This window comes from Emys orbicularis, chromosome 3 (assembly GCF_028017835.1).
Source record: "Emys orbicularis isolate rEmyOrb1 chromosome 3, rEmyOrb1.hap1, whole genome shotgun sequence".
In the NCBI taxonomy this organism is placed as follows: Eukaryota; Metazoa; Chordata; order Testudines; family Emydidae; genus Emys; species Emys orbicularis.
In genome coordinates, this window is record NC_088685.1 from 211324985 (window position 1) to 211349182 (window position 24198).

At 42.8% G+C, this 24198-nt stretch overlaps 1 protein-coding gene across 1 annotated transcript in view; it reads left to right on the forward strand.

Moving 5' to 3' along the window:
- The window catches only part of RIN2 (Ras and Rab interactor 2), a 71515-nt gene that overhangs the window by 24843 nt on the left and 22474 nt on the right, over nt 1-24198 (forward strand). The window contains exons 5-9 of the mRNA XM_065401499.1: nt 8438-8630; nt 11885-11996; nt 14086-14158; nt 19109-19200; nt 22165-23295. Of these exons, the coding sequence (XP_065257571.1) occupies nt 8438-8630; nt 11885-11996; nt 14086-14158; nt 19109-19200; nt 22165-23295 (1601 nt within the window). The remainder of the gene's footprint in view (nt 1-8437; nt 8631-11884; nt 11997-14085; nt 14159-19108; nt 19201-22164; nt 23296-24198) is intronic.

A 24198-nucleotide genomic window follows, 5' to 3' on the forward strand; every position in this document is an offset into this window, starting at 1 on the left:
GTGCTTAGTTGCTGTTTTCATTGCAGATGCTCATTCAGGCATCTATAACTTGATACTTGAATTTGAATCCAGAGAAAATGTAATATAGAAATTGTGAGCCAATAGAGGTCTGTGTGTTTGGTTTCCTTTTAAAAATGATTTAAATCATCTTAACCGCTTTTCAAATACCCAGGATTTTAGAAATGTAGCGGCTGCAAGTACCTGTAGTTGTGTTCTAAAACCAGCTCCAAAGAAATGTTCAAATTGTGAAGTTTCAGCTTCCATTCATTTCAGCAGTTGTGTGGCACAAAGAAGTCTAAAAGAGATGTAATCAGCATCTTGGGGAGTGTAGCTAGTGTCGCCCCACCTTCTGTGAGTTGGCTCCCTTCATTAACAGGCAGGAGGGGGAAGGGCATATGGGGTAGCAGTAAGGAGCGCCACAAAGCCCATTGCTCTCCATGCTTTCTGAGCCATCCTGCTTTGTGCCTACAGGACAGCTCAGGGGTCTTCTGTTTGACTGCTGCTATTCTGTCCGTCCGTGTCTCCTCCCCACCCCCCGCTATTGTTCTGATAAGGCCAGAATTTGGTCCTGCCTCTTTCAAATGGAGTCTCATGTAGGTTTTTTTTTTTTTTTTTTAAATGATTACGTGAGACTGGCAGCCTTATGTCTAAATGTGTTTTACATCTGTCAGGGCCAATTAATAATGTATTTAAATACTTTTCATGGTGTGGTATTCTAAGGTATATTGTCCATATTAGTGTCATCTGGCAGAGATATATTTTCTTTTTTTAAATCAGTGGTTCCATTCATTTCCTTCCAATCATAGCAGCATGGAGAAAATTCATCACAGAGCTACCTCTTCCTGAGTGGAGGAGAGGAAACAGTCATGTCTGCAGCTCTGTTCCCTCTCCCTTCCTTCCTCCCCCAACCTTTCCCTGATCCCTATGGATAGGAGAGAAGCAGGCTGGGAGAATGCACATCACCACTGTTATATGAGGAACTTGCTGTCATACGCTACACTGGAAAGTTATGCAGCCAGTTGCTGTGTTGACTGTTGTGCAGCCCTTCCGCTCTAGTGAAGTCCCCTTGAGGAGCTGGGGCCCAGAAGTTCTGATGACTAAAGGAAGAGCTGGCAGCAAGTCTTCATTAAGCTGCACTGTCAGGGAGGTGTGAGGGCCCCAGTGTCAGATTCGAGACACGGGGCCTCTGTTTGTCTCTCTGTCTAGAGACCATGGTACCCTTCATCCTAGTATCCGAGCATCTGGGGAGTGGAGATAAAGTAAAAGTGGCCTGGAAATCAGTTGAGGAGTGGGACCAAGAAAGAAAGAACAAATGCGTCAGCAAGCACAAAATAGAGGGTATGTCTTTGGTGCAGAGGTAACTCAGGCTCTTACTAAAGCGTTGCCCCAGCCGTCCTTCTGTCCATACACATAGTTCTGTCATCCAAATGAGGTGGTGTCTTGAACCTGGGCTAGCTGGTCTGTCTGGAGCTACAGCGCTACCCTTGGGCTGGTAACCTGGCTACACAGGCTAAACCACTCAGATTGTTAGTCCTCCAGTGCCTTCCCACAGTTCCCCCTTGTGCCCAGAAGGACAGACAAGTTCTCCCCCAGTTTACTGAAAAAATGATTGAGTGGTTCAGCTTATTGCAGCATGGAGAGCCGTGGGATTCCAGTAACACACTGGTGAGAACAGTACCTGTGAGAACACAGTAACTTGGGTAGGAATTTGCAGTGTGCCTGCTCACACCTGGGCTAGGTTAACCTGCTGCTCAGACCCAGGTGCTGATCACCGAGTTAGCTCTGCAGTGAAGACATACCCAAAGTTACAGAGTAGGGGAAAGACGCTGTGTTTTATGTGCATGTTTTAGAGGGAAAGCTCCACTATCCTCTTAGGGTTTGTCTTGGCTGGGGCTTTGCTATAATGACACTCATCCGAGCTGCACCAGCACAGTCCCTAGTATAGGCAGACAGTGATGCAGAGCACTAGTGCAAACAATTACTTCATCTGTCTACACTCCAGGTTGGACCAGTGTAGCTACACTGATAGCTGTCATTGGAGCAAATCCTTAAACAAGGCCTTAGACTTAGGGCACATCTAAACTGCCTATTAGTTTGGACTACAGGGTGTGAACAGTAGTGAGCACCAAAGTGCTTTGCTGTAACTCCCCCATGTGGACGATGCAGGCATGAGCTAAAAGGTTCCTAGTTCTCATTAACAGTCCTCTTCAAACAGAACTTCATTAATGCGAAGTAGGAATCTTTTAGTTCACACCTGCAGGGTCCACGCAGGGGAGTTACAGCGCAGCACTTTAGTGCACACTGCTTTTCACACACCCCAGAGTCTGAATTGCAGAGCAGTGTAGATATGCCTTTACACAAGGCCTTAGACTCCAGGAAGGGACAGCAGCTCAGTTATTGCTACTACAACTACAGCAGCATAATTCATGTCTCCGAAATATGTGCAATCAGTAATGGCCCTTTGCACTACAGAAATTTTAATCTGTTTATCATGAAAGTTGAACTTACAAATGTAGAATCATGTACAAAAAAACTGCATTCAAAAACAAAACAGTGTAAAACTTTAGAGCCTACAAGTCCACTCAGTCCTACTTCTTGGTGAGCCAATCAGTCAGACAAACAAGTTTGTTTACATTTGCAGGAGATAATGCTGCCTGCTTCTTGTTTACAATATCACTTGAAAGTGAAAACAGGCATTCGCATGGCACTGTTGTAGCTGGCATGGCAAGATATTTACATGCCAGATGCGCTAAAGATTCATATGTCCCTTCATGCTTCAACCACCATTCCGGAGGACATGCTTCCATGGTGATGATAGGTTCTGCTTGATAATGATCCAAAGTAATGCGGACTGACACGTGTTCATTTTCATCATCTGAGTCAGATGCCACCAGCAGAAGGTTGATTTTCTTTTTTGGTAGTTCGGGTTCTGTAGTTTCCGCATCAGAGTGTTGCTCTTTTAAGACTTCCAAAAGCATGCTCCACACCTCGTCTCTCTCCGATTTTGGACGGCACTTCGATTCTTAAACCTTGGGTTGAGTGCTGTAGCTACACCTCTACCCCGATATAACGCGACCCGATATAACATTAATTCTGATATAACGCGGTAAAGCAGTGCTCTGGGGGGGCGGGGCTGCACACTCCGGCGGATCAAAGCAAGTTCGATATAATGCGGTTTCGCTTATAACACGGTAAGATTTTTTGGCTCCCGAGGACAGTGTTATATCGAGGTAGAGGTGTATTTTTAGAAATCTTACATAGGTACCTTCTTTGCGTTTTGTCAAATCTGCTGTGAAAGTGTTCTTAAAATGAACATGTGCTGGGTCACCATCCAAGACTGCTATAACATGAAATATATGCAGAATGCGGGTAAAATGAAGCAGGAGACATACAATTCTCCCCCCAAGGAGTACAGTCACAAATTTATTGACACATTATTTTTTTTAATGAGCATCATCAGCATAGAAGCATGTCCTCTGGAATGGTGGCCGAAGCATGAAGGAGCATATGAATGTTTAGCATCTCTGGCATGTAAATACCTTGCAGTGCTGGTGAGAACAGTGCCATGCAAATGCCTGTTCTCACTTTCAGGTGACATTGTAAATAAGAAGTAGGGAGCAGTATCTCCCGTCAGTGTAAACAAACTTGTTTGTCTTAGCGATTGGCAGAATAAGAAGTAGAACTGGACTTGTAGGCTCTAAAGTTTTACATTGTTTTGTTTTTATGTAACCAAAAAAAATCTGCATTTGTAAGTCACACTTCCACAATAAAGAGATTGCACTTCAGTACTTGTATGAGGTGAATTGAAAAATACTATTTCTTTTTTTTATCATTTTTACAGTGCATATATTTGTAATAAAAAATAATATAAAGTGAGCACTGTACATTTTGTATCCTGTGTTGTAATTGAAATCAATATTGAAAATGTAGAAAAACATCCAAAAATATTTAATAAATTTCAATTCGTATTCTATTGTTATAAGTGCGATTAATCGCAATTAATTTTTTTGAGTTAATCACGTGACTTAACTACGATTAATTGACAGCCCTACTTTTTACAGTTGAGCTCACAATTAGGGTAAATTTGTAGGCCCAGTTATTACAGTGAGCATGGATTAAACTTAAAGATAACTTTAAGGTTCTTTTATGCTGCCTAGGTGGTATATAGGGGCCTTCATGTAAATGGGAATCAGACCCACCATCCTGTTTGCAACAGTCCCGGGAAACAATAAGGACTCAGTTCTGAATTTCCTAACCTTTGTGGGTTAAACTCATTGTTATATGAACAGCAGACCAGCCAGATCTCCCGTGTTTGGGGTGTGTCTGTCCTGCCGTCTTGCTCGGAGAAGATCATTTTCTGCATTTTTTTCTCTGGAAGGGATAAACTGTCACAGTAAAGCTTGCAGGATTTAAGAAGAGACTTGGCCTAGGAATGGGCAAGAACCTTTAAAGATTGTATAATCCCCCATTTGTATAAGAGAACAGCTATTCTTTTGTGCCCTCTCCTGAAAAAGTGTCTTTTTCTTAGATATCACTGATTTCATATTAGATTTCTAACTACAGGTGTGTTAAAATCAACACTGGTTGATTTCAGTTTCTGCACTTTTTGGTGAGGGTTTCAGTGGGGCTTTCTTGGCTTCACTGCCCAAGAACTGTAATTTTGATTTCCAAAGCCCAGAATGCTTAGACATGGCTGCTAAGCACAACAAAATCCTGTTGTTTTGGTTTGGGGTTTTTTGTGTCACTTCCCAGCCTAACAAAGAGAAATACTGTATGTGGAGATGATCTGTATTTTTACTGCCGGAGCAAGTCATCTGAGCTTAAGCAGTGATGGACAGCGATCACACAAGCAACTAAAGGCCTGCTCCTTCAGGTAAAGAAGGGCCTGCAGAGGCCTTAAATGAACTGATTATGGGGGACTAAGAATGAAAAAAACAGAGTCAGGAGTGCAGGTTACAGGGTCAAAGCAAGAGATCCAGAGGGGATTGAGAAACTGACGAAAAAGCCACTACAGCTGACAATCCCAGGGGAAACAGACACATTGGGTGGCAGAGGTGTGCACATGGATGTGGACACACATTCCAGCCCTCTGCTTACAGGCAGTAGATCATACTGATTACAAGTTTCAACGTGCGCTGTGGACTTCTTACCATGAGTTAATTGTAGTTAGGATACAGCTAATTATTCATTTCAGCTCTTACCTTCCAAGTATTTCCTACATAATTGTGGGGTTTCATGAACATAAACAAACTAGGCAAAATGTCTGGTTTTCTTTAGTTCCCATGTGAGTTATGCTGAAACCTAGGGAGAATATAAAACTTTCTAGGGGGATTTGAACATAATCAGTGCAAAACATACCAGAATCTATAATAGTTTTATCTCAAACCTACAGAACTTCCGTGCAGATTTTTGTTTGCTTTGGTTTTCTGGTTTACTTGGCACTAGTCTTGAATATCAACAGAAGACAGCATTATAAAACACCGGGAGAGTCATTAAATAGTAAAATGTAATGCATTTTAAAAATTAACTTGTGTGGGGTTGATGAGTCACTGCTGATCCTGCTCTGAAGCATTAGTTCATGTGAATAAGAGAGAGCATTTGGTAGGTGTGGAAAGACACTTTACACTGATGTATCCATAATCTTTTGTCTCTGTGTGAGAGGCCAACATAAACAGCTGCAGTGAGCTTCTGCAGTTTAATTTTGTGTATCTAGGTCACGGAGGTGTGGACACCTATACTATGTTCCTTCCTGTACCTGGCATGTGGAATGGTTTGTGTGGATAGAGCTTTTGATAAACACACTCTGGCTTAAATAAGTAGGTGTCAAGGTTAATCTTCTAACATATAGCATAAAGAGCGTGCATGACCATGCGTTTGGAAGCATTAAGATCTGAGTTGCCTTTAATCCACTGGTAAATAATACGGACGGACGGACGGACACACACACCTTGGCACTCTTTATATATAGTTACTTAAGCAAGCAGTAAAACTCACTCCCTCTGCCTCCACCACCCAAGTAGGCAAAAGGCAATAGTCTTGACGCGGTTAAGTTTGCAGCTGATTCTATTAAAAATATCTTCTTTAGCCCCCATATAACTCTGGCTTGGAAAATTCATTTGGCTTGAGTACTGCTAACTTGCTCTGAAGGCAGAAGCAGAGTTTCTGCAGAAAATCTGTTAGACTCTTTGAGTTACAGCCTCAGAAAACATTACCGTGATCACAGAAGTCAAAAATCTCTGTAACTTGTTATAACTTATCATTTGTTTCTGGCAGCACCAACAGCAGCCTAGGTGTTTTGCAAATATAAAAGGGACTGTCTCTACTTATAGCTTGTATTCTAATGTAACAAGCAGAGATGGAGGGTAGGGGAATGGGGAAATGCAAGCCAGGCAGGTGGTGATTGGACATATTGTGGTAATAGAAAATTTTAATCACTGTTGTAGCTCTTACTTGGCCATGCAATAAGAGTGAGTAAGTCCCCATCCCTCCTCCCCTTCCCCCCCCAATTTCCCTTCTCAGACTTTGATCTTAGTGGGGAGAACCCGGGACTGTTTGTCCAGCTGTCCTGGCTGTGAGCAAGTAGTCAGGGAGTGGGGGAGCAATGGGGTGTGGGGCGTGGCTCTGCCCCTCCTGTTCTGACTGGAGTAGCTGGCGGGGTGCATAGTGGAGAACGAGCTGCTCCATGAAAAGGGGTGAAGCAACTTACTCCCTCTTCAGAACAAGCAGGGAGCATGGAGGAAATGTGACCTACAGTTTGGTCCCTGATCTGCTCCTGGGGTGGCACAGCTACATGCCAGACCTTCATACTCAGGGCAGATCGTAAAGTCACAACGTAGTCTGGTGTGACTGGTAGGATTGAGAGCCACGTTCTCTCATTCGGAGGGAAAACATCTCTGCTCTTGATCTCTAGGGCACACAGCACTTGTGCTCAGAGTTTTCCTGTGCCTGGTCTAATTTCTGCATCAGGAGATCAGTTACCAAAGTAACAGTTCTGTAATTGTTTCTAACAAGGGAAGAATCACAGGATGTTCTTTAGTTGGGAAATAAGGAAGGAGTGCAGACATTTATGCGCAAGCCATACTGCGTGTTCAAAAGTTTGGAATTGATGAAGAAAATTGGAATAAAACAACCATACAGTGCTGAGTTCATTTTGTTTCTTTGCAAGCACATGGTTTTAGTATGTAGTATCAGCAGCCCCAGTGCATGCTGTTATTATTCAGTTAAACAAGTATTTTAATAACTTGCTACCCCGCCACTAAATAAATTTAACTCAGGATAGCTTGCCAAGTTCTCCTTTTAGGGCCAGCTTCTGCCTTCTTTCCCTACTTGGAAAGAATTAAGTGTCAAAACCAAAGCACTTTAAACTTTATACATCTATTTATCTGTTTACTTTCAATTGTGAGGCAAGGACATTTTAAAGGTAGTGATGAAAGGCCTCACTTTGACACACAGTAAAATGTTCGATAGAGAAGCTGGAAGAAAGTGGGTTTAAAATGCAGGCCATGTTTGTTTGCATTACGTTAGTACCGACAGGCCCTGGTTAGGATCAGAGTCCTATTGTGCTTGGCGCTATACACACAGGAAGGACAAAAGTAGTCCCTGCCCCAAAGAGCAAACAGTCTTTGATTATGATAGAACACAACAGATGGGTAAATGGGAGGATGAGGGATTGGTGAAACAAGCCAGTTTTACACTGTAAGTGATAGTCACAGTTCATTGTGGTCAGCTGGCAGCATATTGTAGGCATCATAGTCAAGGTGAGTCTTAAGGAGGATCGTCTGAATTTTTTTGGAAGGGTTTCTCCCATGCATAAGGGTCACCAAGGGAGAAGGCAGAGAGGTGTTTGAAGGAGAAGCTGAGTGACAAAGCACTAGATTAATAGAGTGGCTAGTTAGGGGGAGCCTAAGTCATGAAGAGCCTTAACAGCAAAGAGAAGAAGCTGGTGTTTCATGTGGAGGAAAAGGGAGTGGCAGCTGAGTGGTGCAAAGAGGGGAGTGCCACGGTCAGAGCACTGAGCAGCATTTTGAATGGACTTGAGTGGGGCAAGGTTTCTGCAGGTTCTAACTTTTGGGATCCAGATGGGAATAAAAATATCTGAATAATAATAATAAAACTCTTAACATGAACATGAGAGGAATGGATTTTAAAACTACTTAATATAGACAGGCATGCATATGGATGTGTATAGTATCTCCTTGTAGTTAATTGCTGGACTTCAAAAGGCTATTATCCACCAGACAGTAATGTACTATAACTTGCTCTTAAAGAGAATTTGTGGTCAGTACTAGTGATATGAAATCTCAACAGCAGAAATACCTAGTAAGGGGGATACCCACAGTGTGGTTATTTAAGAGAATTCCCTGTTTGTAGAATTGTTTGTTCTTTGAGAAATGTACTTGCCTACATTTTAATTGTTGTTTAATTCTCTTCCTCATAGCCTAGTAAAGGACATGGATAATGTCTGTCCTGAGAAAAAGGACTTAAAAGGCTGTCCCCGGGACTCTGGCTATGACAGCCTCTCCAATAAACTCAGCATACTAGATAAACTTCTCCACACCCATCCTGTGTGGCTACAGCTTGGCCTGAATGATGCTGAAGCAGTGGAAATTCTGCAGTCCCAGCCTCCTGGAGTAAGAGACAAATCTTCATAATGTTTTAATTTATTTAAAGTATCTCTTCCTAAGGTAACACACGCTCACCAGTGGGTTACATACTGTAGCGGGGTGGACACCGGCTCCTGCCCTGAGGGGTTGGAAAAGCCCTGCAGAGGGCTGGGGTGGGGCAAGGTAAAACCCTGGCTGATTGGGGAAGTGGCTGCAGCTGGGGCCATGCCCCAATCAGGCTTCAGCTGGCCTATATAAGAGGCTGGGAGCCAGGAGCCCAAGAGTCTCTCTCTGAGTGCAGAGAGAGAAGGGCCTGGCTGCAGGGAACTAGAGCAGAGTACCTGGGTGGAGCAGGGCTGGGGAAAGGCTGAGGAGCTCCAGCCTGGAAAGCCCCAGGCTGCGTCCTAGTGTTAGGCCAGGAGGTACTAGGGGTTGCAGAGGGCAGCCCGGAGATAGGCCAAGGCAGCAGGCCCAAACCCAACCTTGCCTGTGATGAGTGGCTGATACTGCAGTCTGCCCCTGGGCGTGGGGCTAGATGGTGACTGACAGTAGCCGGATACTGAGGCGAGGTAGGGTTAGTGGGTGGGGTTCCCCTGGGAGGGGAGACCTAGCGTGTGGGTACTGCCAGGGTGCAGCACCCAAAGCAAGGGCCACTGGGGTCCTGGGAGGGACACGGGACCCAGAAGTAGAGAGCAAGGCAGATCACCGGCCCACAGAGGGCGCTCCGGAGGCTGGGTTGAGCTAATTCCCTGGGAGACCAGCAGGAGGCGCCGCAGGGGTGAGTCCGGACCTGTTACACATACATAAAAGGAAGCTCATCCCTTAAGGCCACAGCAGTTCGAGTCTGGGATGAGACATCCCCCTTATGTGATAGCCACCATCTTGGCTGATGCTTTGTGGATTGAACTAGGGCCAAAAACACGAGCTGATATAGCTACAGAGCTCTGCCTCTCTAGCTGGGGCTGTAGAAGACTCATGTTCTCTATGGATCAGGCACAGAGGAGGGACCTGTAACGCACACTGACCAATGGTTCACACTATTATTAGATTTGCTGGGCTGGACCCTGGGCCCAGCTAAAAATTCTCCCAAGGCGAGGGAGCTCTCGGCTAGTGTAAAGCTGGAGTAGCCAGTTTGTTCTCTAGGGGCACCCCACCTCCTGGCCCAGGGGGCTTGTCAGAGGTGGGAGTGGGCAGGGTGGAGTGCAGCTGCACTCCATTAATTCTTGGCTGGTGTATGGGCCTTGGGGACTCTGAGACTCCAGATCTCTCTAGCCTGTGCTGGAGCTGGATTAGATGCAGCATGTTAATTTGGGGAGCCTTATCTGGCTTCTGATAGCACCTCATCTTTCTCCTACCCTCAGCAGATCTCTGTGCAGGAAAGAATCTGACCTGCTAGGCTTACAAGTGCAAACAAAAATCTTTTTCTATCAGCACATCACACTTGGCCTAAGGCCTAAAAGGGCCATCATCAATTTGAATAGCTCATTTCTGTCTGAAAATGTTGATCTTCCGTTATTATGAGTAATACTGTGCCTAAGCTTAAAACAGTTAGTAGAAAACCATTTTTCCTCCTTTTGTTTACTTTGTGCCAGTGACAGCATTTGTGTACAGTCAGTGTAATTGTTTCCCTTCTACAGTCAGGCTCCAGTCCTTCAATGAGCTCTGTGTGGGTGGACCTCAGCATCCATGTGGAGCCCTGTTGATTTACATGGATTATTCCTCAAATATGTGAAAAGCAGCTTGCAAGAATGGGACCAAAGTTAGTTTCTTTCTTGATGAAAAGCCCCTTATAAACATTGGGAGGGGAGCAGAAAAGTGCTTATAAATCCATTTAAAAAAACAAACCTTCAATTGAAGTGAATTTCGGTGGGAATTGGGCACCTTAACTCACTTAAATTCCTTTGAACATCCCAGGTTTAGTTTTTCAACTCTCTTATCCCTGTAATCAAATCAAAATTTACACTTTATTAAACATATTTTGGGGGATTGAAATTTGCATTCTTGATTACAGCTATTTACATCCTCAAATATTTGTGTTGCATTTGTGTTTTAAAATGTATAACCCTGGAAGTTGAAGCTAGACAAATTCAAACTAGAAATAAAGCTCACTTTTTTTTAATAGTGAGGGTAATTTAACCATTGAAGCAGCGTACAGATGGATATAGTGGATACTCTGTCACTTTGTCTTTTAAAATGAAGATGGGATCTTTCTAAAAGATGTAGTTTAATTCCACCATAAGTTATTGGATTTAAGAAGACAGGTTAGTAATGGAGAGCGAGCGAGATCACTTAATCAACTGGATATAAGCAAATAATATGCATTTTAATACAGCTAAATATAAACGTAGACCACTGGGAACAAAGAATGTAGGCCACACTTACAGGATGGGGGACTGTATCCGGGGAAGCAGTGACTCTGAAAGATGTGGTGTGGAGGATAATTAACTGAACATGAGCTCCCAGTGTGACTCTGTGGCCAAAAAGAACTAATGCAATCCTGGGATGCATAAATGGGGGAATCTCAAGTAGGAGTAAACAAGTTATTTTACCTCTGTTTTTGTCACTTGTGTGACCACTTATGGAATACTGTATCCAGGTACCCACAATTCAAGAAGGATGTTGATAAATGGGAGAAGGTTCAGAGAAGATCCACAAGAGTCATTAAAGGATTAGAAAACCTGCCTGTAGTGATAAACTAAATAGATGGAGCTCTTTGTATCTAAATGGGGAACAAATATTTAATAATGGGCTCTTGAGTTTAGTAGAGAAAGGTATAACACGATCAAATGGCTGGAAGTTGAAGCTAGATAAATGTAGACTGGAACCGAGGTACACCTCTGCCCCGATATAACACGACCCGATATAACATGAATTCTGATATAACGCGGTAAAGCAGTGTTGGCGGGGTGGGGGCTGCGCACTCTGGCAGATCAAAGCAAGTTCGATATAACACGGTTTCACCTATAACGCGGTAAGATTTTTTGGCTCCCGAGGACAGCGTTATATCGAGGTAGAGGTGTATACATTTTTAATGGTGAGAGTAATTAACCATGGAACAATTTACAAAAGGTCATGATGGATACTACATCACTGACAATTTTTACATCAAGATTGGATGTTTTTTTTAAAAGATCTGCTCTAGGAATTTTAGGAAAGTTCTCTGGCCTGTGTTATGCAGGAGGTCAGATTAGATTATTTTAATGGTCCTTTCTGGCCTTAATCTATGAAAAGCATCTATAACAAAGATTTCTAAAGTTTTATTTCTTTTCCCCTCTTGATAGATCTTTCTGGTTAGGAAATCCACAAGAATGCAGAAGAAAGTCCTATCGCTCCGTCTACCCAATGAATTTGGATCTCGCCTCAAGGAATTTGCAATAAAAGAAAGCACATATAGTAAGTCATGTATTATGGGAGTCATTTGCTGTACTGTATGGGCCAGATTCACTTTGCATCGGTGAAACCCAGTGTCTGGGCTCTAGGCTGTAAGCAGCAAAAAAATCAACCAGGGTCAGGGGAATAACAGTGCAAGCTGCCTACAACCCACACTCTGCTGTGGATTCCAAAGCCCTCTGGGCAGACCTTCACGTGAGTGGGGCTGGCCCTGGAGAGGGTGGGCAATGTGCAGATTAAAGCTTTGATTCAATGAGGTACTTAAAAACATATGCCTAACTTGCCATAAGCAAGGGAGTAGTCCCACTGAAGTCAATTAGAATACTCATATGCTTAAAGTTAAGGCATGTGCATAAGTACCATGCTGAATGGGGGCCTCACTGCTTGTTATAGGCAGTCTCCACTTGTGAGGCTTCCATAGTACCCCACCAGAATTTAAAACTGTCCTTCCCTGATGATGCCACCATCACCCTCCACCAGGTGACTTCTCTTCTGGGACATCTTTGCCCTGGGCACAAAGGAGAATCTGGGTTTATGTATTATTTTTAGTCATTTGTTTCTCAGATTTAAGAACAATTTTCACCAATCACGGGATCAGAAATGTAACCCCATTGAGAAACATTTCTAATAATCCTTGGTTTTCATGATGATGCAAGTATTATTTGTTCCATGTCTAAGGTCTTGTCTAAACTGCCACTTTACAGCGCTGAAACTTTCTCGCTCAGGGGTGTGAAAAAAAACACACCCCAGAGCGATGCAAGTCTCAGCGCTGTAAAATGGCAGTGTAGACAGTACACCGGCACTGGGAGCCGTGCTGGTAGCTCCTCCCCTCGTGGGGGTGGGTTTTTTACAGTGCTGGGAGAGCCCTCTCCCAGCGCTAGTGCCTCGACTACACAGCCGCGGCAGTGCTTTAACATTGGTAGTGAAGCCATACCCTTAGTTACTAGAAATAAAACATAGGCTGGGTTCCAGTAAGTTTCAAAACAAAGCTGTAGTGATCTCTATGAAAAGAGGGAGTGGAAAACAGTTCTAGGTAAAACTGAGAATAAAAAGAGGAAGCTGTATCTTCCTCAGATTGTAGCACAGTTTGGAAGCTGCAAATAGAACAAAGGGGTTATCTTAACAACATGCTGAAAACTGGGATTGAAATTGAGCAACAGAGTTTCAGCTAAGCAGCCTTCTTCAGGAATGATCTGTGAAGGAAAAGATATAAAGACCTTTATCTTTCTATAGTGTCCTTATGTGATTGAGCTTTTTTTCTTTCTCATGTTTATCCATTACTATTCCCCTGAATCTTTACTTACATGGCTTCTTTATTCAGAGTGACATTTACTACTGACAGGAATGGGTGGCTCCATGTTTGAAGTCAATGGAGTTGCACCAGCTTGTATTTGTATTTATCCGTGGTCTGTAAACATGTATTGATATCAATACAAAACCATGGTGGAAATTACATGGGAAAGGTCTTTATTATTTCTGTGCATTTAAAATAACAATGTTTGAATTTTTAGAAAAGTTCTAGTGCAACTTTATTAGAAAAAAAATATTTAGCTAAACAATTTGTAATAGCCATCACAAAGCATTAGTATGAATCAGACTTGGTTGGAGAGCTTTGTTAAAAGGGAATGATTCATAGATTTGCCACCTATCATTACTAGTGGTTACTGTATTGCTGCTAATGTAATTGAGGCAAAAAATGGGTGCCAAGAGAAAGAAAGAAAGAGAGGTTTTTAATTAACTTGTCTATATTAGTACTATGAATAACACAAGGTCTCAGTTGTTGACTGGCTGTTCTGTTAGAAGTTGTGCAATTTTAATCTCCTTTGATTCATTTCCCAAGGATTAGAACATGTTTGGAATGAAAAAAACAAACCCACCGCCCAGACTATCAGTATGTTTACTAGAATGTTTTTGACCGAGTCACATACTCCTCCACACAGTTGTTTTTGATTAACAAAACAGTAGTCAGTTAGATGCTGCAAACTCCTTACTACGTACGCTGTGCAAAAGCCAGGAGTGTTTATATTAAGCCTGGTTTCTTGGAATGTGCATGGAAAGACTGATCTGTTTTTTTCATAATCTTTCTTTGCAGCCTTTTCTTTGGAGGGCTCTGGAATAAGTTTTGCTGATTTATTCAGGCTCATCGCTTTCTACTGTATTAGCAGGTAAGATTGTATTATGTTATGTTTTGAGTAGCGTTTGCTAGACCATTCTTAAAAATAAGTAACCGTCCATAAGGATTTTCTTGATTAAATATTCATCATCATCATCATCTCCCTTTGCCAAGGTTGGATAGGGTTGACTTCCATTGGTTTCTTGGCTTAGATAAGTACGTAGACTGCCAGCCACCTTAAGTCTAGTATGAATATTACTAATCTATAAATATTAGTAGACTGTTTTAGAGGATAACTAGCTAAATAATAAGAGAGCATGAACTGAAGCTAAGAAAACACAAAAGAAAGTCCTTGTTACCCACTGTCTTACGTGGCACTGACTAACAAAGGATAGTGACTGTTATTGCAGAAAGTAGTATAGAATACTTCATTGACTAGACAGGGTAAATGTCTGTTTGTTATGCAACAGGACAGCCAAAAGGTTTGTAAACTGCAGAAAAAATGTGAAAGTTTTGACAAATTTCAGTGTTATGATTGTCTTGTTAAACCAGGGGTGGCCAATCTGAGCCTGAGAAGGAGCCAGATTTACCAATGTACATTGCCCAAGAGCCACAGTAATAACGTCAACCGCTCCCCATCAGCTCCCCTCCCCCCTGCTCCCAGTGCCTCCCGGCCACCGGGGATCAGCGCCTCCCCCTCCCTCCCGATCAGCTGTTTTGTGGGTGCAGGAGGCTCTAGGAGGGAGGGGGAAGAGCAAGGGCACGGCAGGCTCAGGGGAGGGGACGGGAAGGGGTGGATTGGGGGCAGGGCCTGTGGCAGAGCCAGGGGTTGAGCAGTGAGCACCCCCCGACACATTGGAAAGTTGGCACCTGCAGCTCCATCCCCGGAGTTGGTGCTGTGATGGGTTGGATCACAGAAACCCCCTTGGGAACTGCCACCTGATGTGCCAAGACTACTTCTATCCCTGTTTTCCCTGCCAGCTCAGGACTCCAGCACCCTGTCTTGCTGAGCCAGACACTCCCGTCTGCTCCAACACAGACCCAGGGTCTGAATTACTTGCCCCAAAGCTGCAGGTTTACCTGAAAACAGCTTGCAGAAGTGTGCTTGTCTTTAGCACTCAGATGCCCAACTCCCAATGGGGTCTAAACCCAAATAAATCCGTTTTACCCTGCATAAAGCTTATACAGGGTAAACTCATAAATTGTATGCCCTCTATAACACTGATAGAGAGATATGCACAGCTGTTTGCTCCCCCAGGTATTAATACATACTCTGAGTTAATAAGTAAAAAGTGATTTTATTAAATACAGAAAGTAGGATTTAAGTGGTTCCAAGTAGTAAGAGACAGAACAATTGTAAGTTACCAAGCAAAATAAAATAAAATGCGCAAATCTATGTCTAATCAAACTAAATACAGATAAGATCCTCACCAGTTTCAGAATGCTCCCTTTTACAGACTAATCTCCTTTTAGCCTGGGTCCAGCAATCACTCTCACCCCCTGTAGTTACTGTCCTTTGTTCCAGTTTTCTTCAAGTATCCTGGGGGGTGGAGAGGCTCCTTCTTTAGCCAGCTGAAGACAAAATGGAGGGGTCTCCCAGGGGTTTAAATAGACTTTCTCTTGTGGGTGGAGATCCCCTCCTCACCCTGTGTAGAATCCAGTCACAAAATGGAGATTGGAATCACATGGGCAAGTCACATGCCCATGCATGACTCAGGACTTGCAGGTAGCAGCCATTACCCACATGCTACCTTGAACATCCTCAGGTAGACTTCTTATGTGGATTGGAGTCTTCCAAGCTCTTTTGTCTGTTAAGTGCTTCCTGATTGAGCACCTAATTTGCACATTCCTTTCCCAAGAAGTGACCAGATGTTCTAACTAAGGCTACTTAGAAATCGAGCAATTATACAGCCAATGTTCATAACTTTGAACACACAAATGGTGCCTGCATAAAACTAGGATGAACATAACCAGTAGATCATAACCTTTACATAGATGTGTTACATGGCATATGTAACAAAACCCTATTCCAGTTATATCATACATACATTTATGAGCACCCCCCCCATAAAGCCTTATGGGGTACACTGTCACCAGGAGCCACATATTAACCTCTGAAGAGCCGCATGTGGCTCTGGAGCCACAGGTTGGCCACCCCTGTGGTAAACAGTTGCCTCACTGGTTGTGTGTGTGTGTTGAAATGCCTGGTAAATTCCTTATGTGTGAATTCAGTACCTGTGACAAGTCCCAGATTGATAGCTCTGGGGACTCGGGTCCTATGTTTAGCCATAGAACAGGTAGAGCAAGGCCAAACTTCATCTCTACTGGAATCTGTTCTAGGGGCGGGAAGAGTTCGATCTCCTTGGCTCACACTGCCAACAGGGTTGCCAATTATTGCTGGTTATGGCGGTGATTTATGGCAGTGTGAATATTTACCCCTGGAGACTGAGAGCACCAAGCTTGTTGTTGTTGTTTACGTTATGGAGCACACAGAACCCCCAAGATCAGGACCCCATTGTGCTAGATGCTATAGACACACATGGTAAAAGACAAGCTCATTCATGTAAATAACTTAACAGCACTCGGCGAGTGACTGAGCCAGACTGGATTGAAACTGGTAACCTAGCAATGAAAGGTCCTCTATCTCATCCCCATTCACACTCTGTTTAAAATTCCGTTTCTACAAAATGGCTTTTAATTTTCCATATGGGGCTTTACATTAATTTTTGTTCGGTGCAAGGTTAAGCCTGAATCTCCAGTTAAGGCCCAGCAGTCGCATGGAATCATCCTGCCTGGAGAAATCAGAAAGTGCAGGGGTGGATGCAAGACTGCACCGTCCCTGCAGCTGTACACTAATTTGCAGCCCTGCTTCCTTTCTTGCTGCACCCTCATACAGTGAAAGACAAAGAAAAGTGAGGAGAAAACGGAAGGGTGATGCAAACCCACACACAGCTGTAACTATTCCAAAATGCTACTCCTGGATATTCATAAAGACACCCTCACCTGAAATCATATCCAGGGGTTTTAATAGATTCTTTTTTTTACCCTCCGTCATTAGCAAGATGCTCCCAGAAGCTTGTGGTTTATTTCCCTGCCAATGTCTGTCTTTGATGAACATTTTATTTTGCTGTTTCTCGAGTAGCAGAAAGCATTCCAGTTCCTATCCTTTTCAGACTGTGTCTTGGCATCATGTGGGATATAAGTGGGAATATGCACAGTACTGGGGGAAGCTGTAGTCAGTGACTGTGGCAGAGCAGCAGAGGGAGCACATGACATCTGTTAGTGTATCTAAGGCCTTGTCTACATTACCAGGGTAAGTAGACCTAAGTTACACTACTCCAGCTACGTGAATAACAGAGCTGGAGTCGACGTAGCTTAGATGGACTTACTGCGGTGTCTACACCACATTGCGTCGACAGGAGATGCTCTCCCATCAACTTACCTTACTCCTCTTGTTCCAGTGGAGTACCCGAGTCGACCGGAGAGCATTCTGCGGTCGATTTAGCAGGTCTTCACTAGACGCACTAAATCGACCCCCTGCTGCATCGATCGCAGCAGTGTCGATCCCTGGTAAGTGTAGACATGGCCAAAGAAAACACAGGATAGATTCTTGACAAGAATGGAGAATTAAAAAAAACACAGCTGGGGTTTGCAAAGGAGCCTGTGAGAGCTGGGTACCAAAGTCACAGTGAAATTCAGTAAGATTTGGGTGCCTGATTTCCTTAGGCTCTTTTGAGAATCCCAGCCTATGGGTGAAATCTGTGCCCCGGTGAGATCAATGGGAATTTTGCCATAGCCTTAAGGAGGATCAGAATTTTACCCTATATATTTAGCATTTGGAGACATTCCACCCTAGATTAAAATGGAGTTCAGATTTTGGCCCATGGAGATGTTGACAGTGTCCTTTCAATTACTTGTTAGTAAATGTGTCAACTCACTGCATATGTTTGTGATTTTCATCTGTTTGGAATTTGCTGTTGCTGATTTTTGAGGGTGTATTCATAAAATATGGCAATTCGGTGATCAAAGAGCTGTTGTCTGTATTACACCAGATGCTCAATGTGCTTACAATTTTGAAAATAAATCACCTGTATTGACACCAGTTGTATCTGAATGTACATAAAAGTGTGTGGGACATTTTTGCTCCATGACCAGTTCTTATTTACTTACTCTCATTACATAGGTACTTCTACAGATTTTGCAGGTTTTCAGGCTCTGGTGTTTAAGAATGCACTGTTGCAAGTATAAACAAGTGGGTAGAGAAAAGATTTAATATACAATGTAATAAATGCTTACACAAAGTACTTAGACAAAGTAATTCTTAAGTTCTTGTTTCAAGGGATTTATATAGTCAATGTGGTTTGTAGTTAAGTACCATCTGCGGAGTCCCATATGTAAACATCCATTTATTATTTTAATACGTATTGAGTAGAAAACAGATATGGTGACAGTAGTATGAATATAACTGTATTTATTGGAATAAATATTTTCAAACTAGAGGTATGTTCAGACTGACAGAGTTTACAAGCACTTCTGTATTCTCTGTCCTAAATACCCATTCAGGTTATTTTTGAAAACTGGAGGTTAAATTGGAACAAAACTCAAGTTTTATTCACAAATAAGAATTTTGGGTAAAGTGCTGATTTTGGCAGATGAATGTTTCAATAATCAGACTGATGTACTCTAAAAGACCAGTGGAAAAGCTACTTCTGTAATAAGAGGAAAAGTGAGTGGAACAGGGAGAGTCAGTCCAGAAGAAAGGAACATCGGGGGACTGATTCTCAGTTACACTAAAGTTTCTTTACACCAATGGGGTTTAAAGGATTGTTGATTACATCATACTCACTTTATGGCCCCTTTCAACTGCCAGAGCAGTTCAAAGTAGCTTTGCTGGAAATGAGAATCTGACCTGTTGTCATTGCATATGCTGGAAATAATGAAAAATTTAAAATATGGAAATAACAGCAAAAATTACCAATACTGTTCTTTCTTTTAAAACAAGGGATGTCCTGCCATTCACCTTGAAATTGCCTCATGCTATTGCGGCAGCAAAGACAGAAGCTGAACTTGAAGACATTGCTCAGCTGGGACTGAGTAAGTATGACTATTTACATAGGTTTATTGCCCTGTGTCATTGTAACTGTATCAGTAAAATAGTCTTTATGCAAAAAAATCGGTAAACGATGGCAAAGATGATTTTGTTGTTGCAAGTAGCTTAATTATCCCACTTAGTAGCAGTCTATTGCCTTCCTATCCTGCCGATACGCCTCCGTGATTTGGTTTCCTGTACTGCTGCCCCCTACTTTCTGTCTAGCTGTATGCACTCTGTCCCACAGAACACCTCAGACTGATCCAAATACAGTCCCATAGTCCTGAGAGCAGGGTTTGGTGCAGTCCCACATGCATTGTAGGTTAGAGCAGATGCAGCTGAAAGTGGAATGGCAGTTATTGGCTTGTACAGCATAGCTCTTAGTTTGGTAATTGCTGGAAGATTTTGAACGGAATTCATCATGAACAGCATTCTGTACTCCGATTGGCACATGCTTACATTTGCAAAGCGATTTAGGACTGACTGTTCAGAGGTGTGCTGATCTGAATGCAAGTAGAAACACATGTGAAGTAAGTATATGTATTCACATTAGTATGATGAGTATTTTCAAGTGGGAGGGAAAATACAGGGGCGTGTCCCTAGCAAATGCTTAGTTCCACTGCTAAAACAAATACAGGCACATCCCAAAATGTGCCTTGAGCCTAAAGCAGAGCTGAAACCTGGCACAGTTTGAACATGGACCTGAAACAGATAGTGTTGAGCACCTCCGGGCCATGCTGAATTCTCTTTAAAGTCAGTGGGAGTTGAGGGCACTCTGCACCTTTCAGGATCTGGCCCTCATACCCATTTTACTGAGAGCAGAATTTGGCCCAGTAAACTTTTGTGTGCCCTTTCCCAGCACAGTGATTTGCTCTGTAATAGGACGTGAACACAAGGATCTTCACAGGATTTTACTCTGCAGTGAGCCTCTGAGGTGGCTCTGGATTTTGTTTTGCAGCAGTAACCCTGGTCACTGAAGTCCGTGTAAAGTGTGCTGAAGAGTGTTGTCTTTTGCATTGATCATCTGTAGCTTTAGGTATACCCATGCTGCAGCCAGGCGAGGGGGCAAGCACTCTCTTGGGGGAGTTTGTTAGGTCACTGTACCCAAAGAAGGGCATGATGAGCTGGGTTGGGGTGTCATTGGAATCTCAGCCCCTTGTACACCTGATGGCAACACGTACTAGAGGAATCTGTCCAAAGGAGGTGCATATGCCACTGCTCACAAGCTCTCCACCACATCCATACCTAGAGTTATTGTGATTGTGTTTGTCCTGTGCAGATAGAATACCCGAGAGCACCACTGCTTGTGTGCTGCAGGTCTGTAACCCCTATCCCTAGACTTCCTCTGGCTGAATTTCTGCCCTTGGTTTTGAAAACTAATAATATGTTTGAAAGCTGAGAGAGGAATGCTCTAGTGGCTAGGTGTAAGCATGGGAGTCAGGAGCCCCAATTTCAATTTCCTGCTCCACCACAGACTTCTGATGTGACCTTGGATGAGTCAGTCACTTAGTGTCTCTGCCTCAGTTTCTCATATGTAAAATGGGGTTAATAGCATTTCTCTGCCTCATGGGGTATTGTGAAGACCAATTGGAAGGAAGTGTTGTTTACTTCTCAAGAACATAAGAACTAGGGGTCACCAAATGAAATTAATAGGCAGCAGGTTTAAAACAAACAAAAGGATATATTTCTTCACACAGTCAACCTGTGGAACTCCTTGCCAGAAGATGTTGTGAAGGCCAAGGTTAAACAGGGTTAAAAAAAGAACTAGATAAATTCATGGAAGCTAGGTCCATCAGTGAATATTACCCAGGATGGGCAGGGATGGTGTCCCTAGCTTCTGTTTGCCAGAAGCTGGGAATGGGCGACAGGGGATAGATCACTTGATGATTCCCTGTTCTGTTCATTCCCTCTGAAGCACCTGGCATTGGCCACTGTCGGAAGACAGGATACTGGGCTAGATGAATCTTTGGTCTGACCCAGTATGGCTGTTCTTACGTTAAATTCATTTGTGTGTGACACACTCAGTTGCTGTGATAATAGGGGCCATATAAGTATCTAGATAGTTTTTGAATGTAGCTGTCAGTTAGTGCCCAAATTTATTTCTGTCTGATTACTTCATTTTTGAGCTAGTCAAGCTGAAGCATGTTGAACACCTGTAGTATAGTTTGCAGGAGTCTATGAGATTGCTGAAGGAACTGTTGTCTGATTTCCATAGACTCTCACAGATGTTTTACTGAGGGCTATGAGGAGACTTCAGTTACAATTTGTCAAGTTAGTACAGATTGTAGTATTAGTGTCAGTACACATATTTTGCTGATGGCCCTGCATATTCAATCTATTTATGTGCTGCTGAGTATCTTAAAATCTCAAACAAATTGTGTAATTATTACAAATGCACAGCTGCAGGTTGAAACACAGACCCGAATGCCTGATCAGCATGGCTAAAGATAGTATCTGCCAAGGGGACAAAAATCTGATTCCAACCTCGTCATGCTCAGCTTATTTAATTTTTTACGCCAAACAAAAATACAGTTTTTTTGCAAATTCCCAGGGCTTAACCTTCGTAAATCAGCATAGTCCTGCTGATGTTAGTGGAGCTAAGCTGAAAATCTGGCTCTTATTTTCTAATCAAGGCCGGGGGTATTAGCTCAGGGTCTATTTCAGTCTCAAAACAGGAATAATGGATACTTTATAGCAATCATTCTTTTCGGTATATCCCAATTTACTTGCTATGAAGATTCACATTGGCCAAGATATTTATAAACTCTGTAGACAAATAGCTGCAGCCCGAAGGTTTAGCATTCAGTTGTGTCTGGCAGTGTTTTATGAGGCTTATTAAGAAAAAAATTTAAAAAATAAAAGCTTGTCTAAAGTTTTCCACGCTTCAACCTTGTTCTATTGAGTTTAATGTTCTGAAAGCCAACTGCATAATATCTAAATTCTTATGTTAACACAATAATGATTTTCAGATTTTTGGATCTCTCCGGCTAACAACAACCCCCCAAATCCTTCACCTCCCCGTAGGCCTCTGCCCTCAGACAATGCTTGCAAAGACTCACATCAGCTCTGCCTTATAAATGGAGTGCATTCTATAAGAACCAGAACGCCTTCGGAGCTGGAGTGCAGCCAGACCAACGGAGCCTTGTGTTTTATTAATCCTCTCTTCTTAAAAGTGCACAGCCAGGATGTTAGTGGAAGTTTGAAAAGGCAGAGCCCAAGAACTCAAGATGTGAATGGGACAGAGAAGCCTCGCTCCCCCCCACCCAGACCTCCACCACCTTCTATTAATAGCCTTCTCACAAGTCCACAGCTCTCCAGGACTATAAAGCAGGCGAGCATGCCAGGAACAGTCAACCATAACAAACATAGGAACTTGGATTTACTGCAGAAGAAACCAACCCCTGTTCCGCCTCCTCGTCTAAAGAAGCAGGCTGTTTGCTTAGAAGGGGAAGGTAATGCAAAGACCGTGGCAGTAATTCGATCTAGTCATAACTCAGTGCGTGGGTCAGAAACTGCGAGCGTTCCAGGTGAAGCCCTGTGTGAGCAAAATTTAGCAGCTAGCAGAAAGACCTTGGCTACAAACTCTGAGTCACAAGTACAGTGGAATGGAGGCAGGCAGAGACTGAGCGACATGAGCATTTCCACCTCCTCATCCGACTCGCTCGATTTTGATCGTAGTATGCCATTGTTTGGCTACGAAGGGGACACTAACAGCAGCCTGGAGGACTTTGAAGGGGAAAGTGACCAGGAAAGCATGGCACCCCCTTTGAAGCCCAAAAAGAAACGGAACAGTTCATTTGTTCTCCCCAAGATTGTGAAATCCCAGCTGAGGAAAGTAAGTGGGGTGTTCAGTTCTTTCATGACCCCCGAAAAGAGGATGATCAAGAAAATTGCAGAGCTGTCCCAGGACAAGCGCACTTATTTTGGGTGCCTGGTGCAGGACTATGTCAGCTTTCTCCAGGAAAACAAGGAATGCCACGTTTCGAGTACTGACATGTTACAGACAATTCGGCAGTTCATGACACAAGTTAAGAACTATTTGTCACAAAGCTCTGAACTGGACCCCCCCATTGAGTCACTGATTCCAGAAGACCAAATAGGTAAGAAAACATTGTCTCTCTCTTTTCAGGGCATGTAAAAAAAATAATTCTGAATCTGTGGACTGAGTCTTTGAACCAGATTTGGGGATATAGATTTTTCTAGCAAAATTCAAAACCACTGATTTTTGTGTTTTGTTTTTGTGTTTTTTAAAGCTCAAATGCAAAAGTTCCATACAACTATGTTAGAATGCAAAGAGTTTTTGAGAAGTTGCCTTAAAACTATAATGGTGAATGTTGGACTTAATTTACAAGTGACTAATTTTTTTTTTTAATTTCAGTGCTGAAATATTACATTGGCGGATTCTACCCTGCAGTTTTTCTCTGACATGTGTGGAAATATTTTTAGTATTTATTTAAAACAGTGTACACACACACACACACACACACACACACACACACACACACACACACACATGCACCCCCCATATGTTAATCATATACGGCAACCATAAAATTAAAATACATTGGAAATGAACAACAGATGGTGACATGGAGAGATTTCATAACTTACTATCCAAATACTCTCTCATTCACTATCTGCAATTTGCACTGTCTCCACTTGTTGTTGTGATATAAACGAGATTTTTATAAAAAGGAGAGGGAGATGCTAATCTCTGGATTTCTGTGTCCCTCTGTCTGTAAGTTTTTTATAAATGTCTGAAAATGAACTGGATGATTGGGTTCACATTTTACTAACAGAGAAGGATTTATGTATGCACAAATGTGAAATAGTTGGATATACATGTTTCTAACAGGCAGGGATTTGTGTATGCACAAAAGTGAAATAGTTGGATGTATACACACATTCTACTAACAGACAATGACTTGTGTTTGTACAAAAGTGAACTAGTTGTATAAAAACTCTGATTGTCCCTTAGTCTTGATGTTTCTCAGTGGTGTTAG